Here is an 8,154-nt window from a genome sequence, read left to right on the forward strand (position 1 = left end):
TGTGCGCCGGGGAGGAGCCGAGCGGGCCTTCTCGCGAGCTCGGACCCCTCCCAGCTGGCCTCCCTGTCCACTCAGAGGGACCCCTGCCCTCTCGTTTGAACGCACCTCGGTGAAGACGTGAACGGCCCAGCCCAGCACGCATGCTTACACCGGGGCTAGTAGGACCTTAGCCTCTAGGTCAGGGTCCCGAGGCCTGGTGTGTGTGTGTCATTGCAATGTATGAACCCAAGGCACTGTGGGGACAGGGCTACGTGTGCCCAGGCGTTTGCCGGTAAGGAATGCGTTGTGAGTGAGGAATGCGCGTGCACTTGCTCTGTGTGTGAGGCTGGGTGCAGGCCTGTGGCCTTCTGCCTTTCCGCTGGCTGTGAAGTGAACGCGGGCAGGTGTGCTGTGTCGTGGGGTTGGTGGGTGGGGGTGGTGCAGCTAGGGTAAGGGAGTCAAGGGGGGGCCTCAGCCCTAGGACCCCTGCGTGGCAGGAGCCTGGGGGCCGCTGGGGGCAGGAGTAACAGAGGGAGAGACTGAGTCACTGAGAATGCAGCTCTCTTTCATTTGGTCACTTCACCTCTTCATCACCCCCAGAGAGGGAGTGGGGACCCTGCATCGTGCCCCCTCCCCGCCCCTGGGGTCTTCTGGCAGGACTGGGGAAGAGAGACTCGCGGGGGCTGGCGGTCCACGCCCAGTAGCACCTGGGGGCCGTGGGGGCCGAGGCAGTCCGAAGGTCCGGAGCAGGTCTGGGCTCATGTGCAGGTCCGGTACCCCAAGCGCCTTGCAGCGGGACCCGGGGCCCATCAGTAATAGTGCATGCGGCCCAGGGTGCCCGCGCCCGTGGCCGTGGGGCTGGGCCCCAGCGTGCCTGTGCCCAGCAGGTCCGGCTGCCCGGTGCGCCAGATCTCCCGCAGGATCCTCTCACGCTCCTCCAGCCGCTGCGCCCGCTCCAGCTCCTCCGCCGATGTGAAGACGTTGACACTGAGGGGCCCGTCGGGCTCCGCGGACAGCTCGGGGCCCGGCAGCGTGTCGTCGGGTCCCAGCCGCGTCACCGTGTCCTCCTCGTCCTCGTCGTCGTCCTCGGGCTCCAGGGTGCTGCTGCGGGGGTCCCGGCGCTGAGCCGGGCCCCGGGGCCGCGGGCGGGGCGCCCACGAGATGCTGATGACGAGCAGGCAGAGGGTGAGCAGCAGGCCGAAGCAGACGCCCAGCACGAAGTAGAGGCCGAAGCTCTCGGGGTTGGCTGCGGGGCACAGGGCGGGGGTCACGGAGAGGGCCGGGCGGGTGAGGGTCGTCCCACTTCCAACAGACCCCAGGTTCAAGGTGTGGGGACGAGGCCCGTAACCCCTACTCGAAGGGCATTAGGGAACCGCCAGCGGGCAAGGGGGCGGTGAGCGGGGCGGAGGGGACGGGCAAGGCGCTGGGGAGGGAAGGGGATGGTGGGCAGGGAAGGGTTCAGGCCCCCAGTCTTCCGGCGCCCGCCCTCACCGCGGATGTGCGCGTAGGCAGCCAGGCTGTTGCTGAGCAACTCCATGTCCCTTCGCGGGGCATCCATGCTGCTCTGGGGGGCAGCTCCCCTGCCAGCCTGCGAGGTCAGCAAAGTCAGATCCTCCTCCCAGCCTGGAGCCCACCCCGACCCCTTCCGCGGGCAGCTCCTCTCCCGGGAGCCGCGGCCCCAGGTTCCACCCTGGAAAGAGCGCTTCCCTAACTTCGTGGCGGCCCTGGGCCCTGCCGGGGGGAACCCCTCTCCCGGGCGCGGACGCCCCTCCAGCCCAGGGAGCAGCGCCGGGGACCGCGGGAGGCCCCGCCCCCTGGTGAGGTCCCCAGCTGAGGCCCGGTTCCGCTGTCCCCGGACGGGATGGAGGATAGGAACACTGAGCCTCCACGCCCCAGGCGGGCTCCGGGAAGGGAAACCGCCTCCCTCCTCGCCCGGCCGCCCTGCGGAGACCCACCGGCCCGGGGCCGGGCCCACTCACCGTCAGCGCCCCGCTTCCCGGCTGCCCGGCCCCGGCGCGTCCAGCGGCCGCATACACTGGGCCCGGCCGCCCCCACCCGCTCCGGCCCCGCCGCCCCTCCGGCCCCGCTGGGCTCCCAGACCGCGGCAGCGCGGGCGGGACACGGGCCGAGGGACGAGCCGGCGGAAAGTTTCCTCCGAGGAAAGAGGAGGGACGGGGCGGGGCGGGCGGGGAGGCGGGGAGGAAAAGGGCTGGGAGAGGAAGGGGAGAGGAGCGGGCAGCCGGGAGGAGGGAGATCCCGGCCCGCGGGCCGTCTGTCCCCCACAGGAAACCGCCGGGGAGGCCGCGGCAGGGACCCGCCCCCAGGCCACTAACAACAACAACAGCGAGGCTGGAACTCTGCCTGCGTGCGGGCCGAGGGCTAAACCCTGGGCAGGTTCTTTGACTTACTCCGGCTGACAACCCTACGACGTGGTACCATTATCCCCACTTCGCAGATAATATAAACAGAGTCTTGGAGAGATTGAATTGACTTTACAAAAACTGTCGGGATTTGAACCTGCTGTTCTCTGACCCTAAAGCCTGAGCTCAAAACCACCGCTCCCCCTCCTAGGAGGCCCCATCCAGGGAAGGCTGCTTCTCTTCCCCAGACCCATGCCGGTCTGGAAGGGAGGGGACTGTCCACCCCTCCTCCCTGGGCCCAGGCTTGAATGTGCCCCCTGGCCGAGCTCTGGTCTGGTCACGCAGGGTTAATGATTGTTAGACTCCAGCTTTGAGCCAGGCACCGTCCAGCAGCCTCGCAGTCCCCAGCGTGGGGCCTCTGTGCCTGCAAGCTCCTGCGCTCTTGTGCACCAAGCAGCTTGTGGCGGCTTGTGGCAGATCCCACCCCATCCCGCCCCCCACCCCAAGGCTAAACCTACCTGTGCTCACACACGCATTTCCCACCTGGGCTTGTGCATGCAATGTGGTGTGTGATCAGTGTGTGTGGCTGGGGGCTTCTTTCTGCCCTGTCTCCCCGGGGCCCCCCATCATGGGCCTCCCCTCCCTTGTTGGAGCTAGGATGAGGGGGAGGCCGTCTTGGCGGGAGCCTTAGAGAGGAGGAGGGAAGGGGGAGAGGAAATTGCAGACATAGCTGAAGGCGCTGCCTGAGGCCTGTGGGCCAGCGACCCTTTCTCTGTCCGGGCTGCAGACCCCTACTCCCCCAGTCCCGAGACTGGGTTCAAGTGGAGGGCATATCTAGATGGGGGAGGACCAGGACTGACTCCTATGGGGATGGAAAAGGGACTCCTGGGTGTTTTTGTGACTGTTGAGTCTGTTCTGTGAATGTGTGGGGAGGTGTTTTTGCCCACATCTCTATATTTGTCTATTAATGTGATGTACTTGAATATTGTTGTGGGGGCGAGTATGTCTGCATATACATCTGTGCAGCCACTAGTCAACAAATATTGTGTATGCCTAGCACTTCCTAGTCTAGTTCACAGCATCTGTGGATTTAACCAACTTTGCATCAAAAATATTCAAAACCGGCCGGGCGCGGTGGCTCACGCCTGTAATCCCAGCACTTTGAGAGGCCGAGACGGGCGGATCACGAGGTCAGGAGATCAAGACCATCCTGGCTAACACAGTGAAACCCCGTCTCTACTAAAAAAATACAAAAAACTAGCCGGGCGAGGTGGCGGGCGCCTGTAGTCCCAGCTATTCGGAAGGCTGAGGCGGGAGAATGGCGTAAACCCGGGAGGCGGAGCTTGCAGTGAGCTGAGATGCAGCCACTGCACTCCAGCCTGGGCGACAGAGCGAGACTCCGTCTCAAAAAAAAAAAAAAAAAAAAAAAAAAATTCAAAACCAAAATTGCATCTGTACTGAACATGTACAGAATTTTTTTCTTGTCATTATTTCCTAAACAATAGATTTATTTTATTTTTCTTTGAGACAGGGTCTCACTCTGTCACCCAGGCTGAAGTACAGAGGTGCTATCTCAGCTCATCACAGCCTCTGCCTCCTGGGCTCAAGTGAGCCTCCCATCTCATTGTCCCAAGTAGCTGGGAGGGATCACAGGCGCGCACCACCATGCCTGGCTAATTTTTGTAGAGATGGGGTTTTGCCATGTTGCCCAGGCTGGTCTTGAACTCCTGGGCTCAAGTGATCCACCCACCTCAGCCTCCCAAAGTGCTGGGATTACAAGTGTGAGCCATCGTGCCAGCCAATAGTATATTTTCATAGTGGTTACATTATATTAGATATTATAAGTAATCAAGAGATGATTTAAAGTATACAGGAGGATGTGTGTAGGTTAAATGCAAATACTGAACCAATTTATTTTACATCAAGGACTTGAGGATCCTCGGATTTTGGTGTCTATGGGAGGGAGCCAATCCCTTGAGAATACCAAGGGACAGGGTTTTTTTTGTTTTTTGTTTTGTTTTGTTTTTGAGACGGAGTCTCCCTCTGTGGCCCAGGCTGGAGTGCAGTGCACGATCTCAGCTCACTGCAAGCTCCGCCTCCCGGGTCCAGGCCATTCTGCCTCGGCCTCCCAAGTAGCTTGGATTACAGGCAATTGCCACCACGCCTGGCTAATTTTTTGTATTTTTAGTAGAGACAGGGTTTCACTGTGTTAGCCAGGATGGTCTCCATCTCCTGACCTCATGGTCCGCCCACCTCAGCCTCCCAAAGTGCAGGGATTACAGGCATGAGCCACCACACCCGGCCCTGAGGGACAGTTTTAATGGGGATTTAACAATAAACAGAACAGACACAAATCCTTGCCCCCATGGAGCTGACACTAAATTGGAGAAACAACAGAAGATCATCTCAGATGCTTCTAAGTGCTGGGGGGGTGACAGGATAGGATAATGTGATGGAAAACACCTGGGGGTGGCTCTCACAGGGACATCCACAGTGAGACCTGAATCCTAAGGAGGGGGCAGTTGTGCCAGGATCTGGGGAGAGTGTCTGGGCAGGAGTAAGAGCGTGCTTGGGATACCTCCCTCCAAGAGCAGAAAGCCATGTAGATGGTGTGTGGGTGCAGGGGAGAGTGGCAGGGGCTGCCCATGCAGGGACTCGCTGGCCTTGCTGATGAACTTTGCCCAGGCTGGAGTACAAAGGCTCGATCTCACTGCAACTTCTGCCTCCCGGATTCAAGCGATTCTCCTGCCTCAGCCTCCCGAGTAGCTGGGATTACAGGCATGCACAACCACACCCTGCTAATTTTATATTTTTAGTAAAGATAGGGTTTCTCCATGTTGGTCAGGCTGGTTTCGAACTTCCGACCTCTGGTGATCTGCCCACCTTGGCGTCCAAAGTGCTGGGATTACAAGTGTGAGCCACCGTGCCCGGGTGCTTGGTTTTTAGTGTAAGTGTGGTGGGGAGCCCCTGGAGCATTGAGCAGGGGAGTGTCATGGTCCTGTGACACATTTTGGAAAGATCCCTGTGGTGGTTCAGTGTAGGGTGGGCCACTGTGGGCAAGAAGGGGAGCAGGGAGGGTAGTGAGCAGGCTGGCAGCTGTCCAAGCCCTCACGGGGCCAGTGGAGAGGCGAGAGGGCTCAGACTCAGGTGGTGTTCTGAAGGGAGTTCCTGCACTGGACTTGGATGTGAGGGAGAGTGGAGTTTAGAACACTTTCATACTGGGCTGGGGCACCTGAGGAAAGCCCATGTGGGAAGCAGGTTTGGGGGAAGTCAGTCTCACTGTAGATAGGTTAGACTTGAGATGCCCATTAGATATCCAGGTGCAGGTGTTGGCAAGGCAAGTAGAACCCCCAGGAATCTGGCTGGAAATGATATTTGAGAGTCCTTACCACATAACATGGATTTACCACCCCAGAAGTGGATGAGACCCACCTGGGCTAAGGGGGCAGAGAGAGAAGGGTCTGAAGCTCAAGCCCATTGAGGGGTCTCCTGGAGGTGAAGTCAGCAAGGAAAGACCAGTGAAGTAGGAGGAGAAACAGGCCAGAACAGGGACATGATTAGCCAAGTGTGATCGGGCTGAGAGGTGAAGATGAGGCCAGAATTTGCCCACTGCTTTGGCCAAGATTTGAAGACCGTCAGCAATATTGAGTTTCTGTGGGTTGTATTCCTATTTCTTCAAGAGATGTATGTCACTGACTGTTTGCACAGGTAGCTTATTTATGTGCAGCATTGCTGGGAGTGCATGAGCATGTTTAATGCCTGCCATCCACGGAAATATCGGTGTGTGCTATAGGGTGCTTGTATGACCACATGTGTTGTGTGCCTCAGTTCGTGTGGCACATACCTGTGTCTGTGAGAGTCCACGTGTGTGCTCCTCTATGTGCAGCCTAAAATTTTGGATCTGTTTCTGTCAAGCTGTTTGCATGCACCTCTGTGCTATGCAGCTCTCTGTATCTCTGCCTGCAGGCAAAATTGTGTTTGTGTCTGGGTTGGTATGTGACATATGTGTTTGGAGTGCGTCAGGTATGACTCAGCCCTAGTGGAGCAGGATGAGGGTTGAGATGGTTGCTGGCTGCTTCAAAGAGAGGGACGCACATTAACCAGAGTGCTGTCTTCCCCAAGGGCTTGCTGTGGCCAAGCCAGGCCAGGTGGGAGAAGCAGCAGCCTTGCCCTGGAGGGTTTTGAGAAGCGCTGCTCCTGGAGGACCTGGGGAAGGTGCCTGAAACCTTTGGCCAATGTGGTTGTCCCCACGGTCCACATGCCCTCCCCACCCCCTGCCTAGCTGCTTGACTGCCTGCTGCTCCCCAGCCCACCAGCCTGTCCGTGGGTCAGCCCAGCCACCTGCTTCGGATCTCTCTGCAGGTTTGTCACCTGCTGTTCTGGCCCTCATCCCTACTATCCACCTGCCCATCTCCTCCCTACCTCCTCGCTGCCTGTCTGCCTAGGACTTACCTGCTGTCTGCTCACCCACCTGCTTGTTGACTGCTATCTGCCTGTGAGACTAGAGATTTGTCACCTTGGAAAGCACGGAGAGTGCTCCTAAGATGAAACACGGGAAGGACAGGCCTTGATGGAAGGTCGGGGGGCTGAGAGATCCAGAGCCTATGGGAGGGGCCTTGGGAGTGCTGGCATATTCAGGACCCGGTGCAAACCCAAGCACAGCTCTGCTCCCGGCCCCAGTGGCCAAACTGAAGCCTGGCCGTGTCTTTTCTGCCATTGACATGGGCCTCACCCAACCATGGGGATAGGTCTTGGATGGAGGGAAGATGGGGACTCACCAGGGGCCTCCTGAGTCCTTTGAGTGTCCCCATGACCCCAGCACCGGGACAGCTGCTGGAAAGAGGATACTGGCAAAAATTTGCTAAATGAACAATAATAGGCCCGGTGTGGTGGCTCATACCTATAATCCCAGCACTTTGGGAGGCCGAGGTGGGCAGATCACTTAAGTCCAGGAGTTTGAGACCAGCCAGCCTGGGCAACATGGCGAAACCCCGCTTCTATAGAAAACGACAAAAATTAGCTGGACACGGTGGCGCACACCTATAGTTCCTGCTACTCAGGAGGCTAAGGTCGGAGGGTTGCTTGAGCCCAGGAGATCAAGGCTACGGTGAGCCGTGATCGTGCCACTCTACTCCAGCCTGGATGACAGAGGAAGACCCTGTCTCAAAACAAAACAGCAACAACAAGAAAACAATAATAGGGACATTGAGTACCCTTTCTGGCACCTGGCACTCTGCCAAATGCTGGGCACGCTCCGAGCCTTCAGTCTTCCCAGTAATCCTGTGCATTTTATAGCATGGCTCCCGTTTGCCAAGAGAGAAGTGATGCTCCGCGAGGTTAAGCAGTGCCTGTGGAGTCACATGGCTGCAAGTAGTGGCCTGGACTGGACTGCAGAGTCCATGCTCCCCACCACTTTCCACGGGGCAACTCTGGCCCATGATTCTCCACCCCTCAGACCCAAAGCTGCCTTTTCATAATGCTTGCTGTTGCTCCCTTTATGCTTCTGAAATGAAATTTACGGCTAATATACCAACCTTTATATCTAATTAAAATTCATCCAATGGTTTTTTGGTCCTTATTAGTATATAAGAAATACAAGGTAATGATAGTGTGTTTGTGAAGTGCCCAATTGCTGGGGAAGCTCTGTGCACAGACTGACACTGGAGTGTGGTGGTGTCAGCGTCTGAAACGATGAACTCTTGGTAAACTTCTGAACACAATGAAGTGCACGTTTCCTCCTCTTTACACAGTAGTTGCATTCCTGGAAAATTCAGTGTATACTAGAATGCATACACTTTGTGTTTATATGCAAAAT

General features: G+C 57.7%; 1 protein-coding gene and 1 long non-coding RNA gene across 2 annotated transcripts; one reads left to right on the forward strand and one right to left on the reverse strand.

Annotated features, from left to right (window-relative positions):
- Positions 1–523: 523 nt before the first annotated feature.
- EVA1B (eva-1 homolog B) lies at positions 524–3,371 on the reverse strand. The gene is made up of 3 exons (XM_050800960.1): positions 1,959–3,371; positions 1,471–1,567; positions 524–1,225 (listed from the first exon to the last, which is right to left on the reverse strand). The coding sequence occupies exons 2-3, from the start codon at positions 1,535–1,537 to the stop codon at positions 789–791; spliced, it is 504 nt and encodes a 167-aa protein (XP_050656917.1). The 5' UTR covers positions 1,538–1,567; positions 1,959–3,371; the 3' UTR covers positions 524–788.
- A 1,072-nt stretch (positions 3,372–4,443) lies between these two features.
- On the forward strand, positions 4,444–7,947 carry LOC126961274 (uncharacterized). The gene is made up of 2 exons (XR_007728245.1): positions 4,444–5,286; positions 6,462–7,947. It is a non-coding gene; the product is annotated as an uncharacterized LOC126961274 (long non-coding RNA).
- Positions 7,948–8,154: the final 207 nt, after the last annotated feature.

The sequence above is a fragment of the Macaca thibetana genome, chromosome 1, assembly GCF_024542745.1.
Source record: "Macaca thibetana thibetana isolate TM-01 chromosome 1, ASM2454274v1, whole genome shotgun sequence".
Classification (NCBI taxonomy): Eukaryota; Metazoa; Chordata; class Mammalia; order Primates; family Cercopithecidae; genus Macaca; species Macaca thibetana.

What these genes read in the sequence shown, in the direction of transcription:
- EVA1B (XM_050800960.1), bottom strand. Translation starts at nt 1,537, where the DNA reads ATGGATGCCCCGCGAAGGGACATGGAGTTGCTCAGCAACAGCCTGGCT. An exon ending in TGCCTACGCGCACATCCGCG is followed by an intron (nt 1,226 to 1,470) that starts GTGAGGGCGGGC and finishes TGTGCCCCGCAG; the next exon opens with CCAACCCCGAGAGCTTCGGC.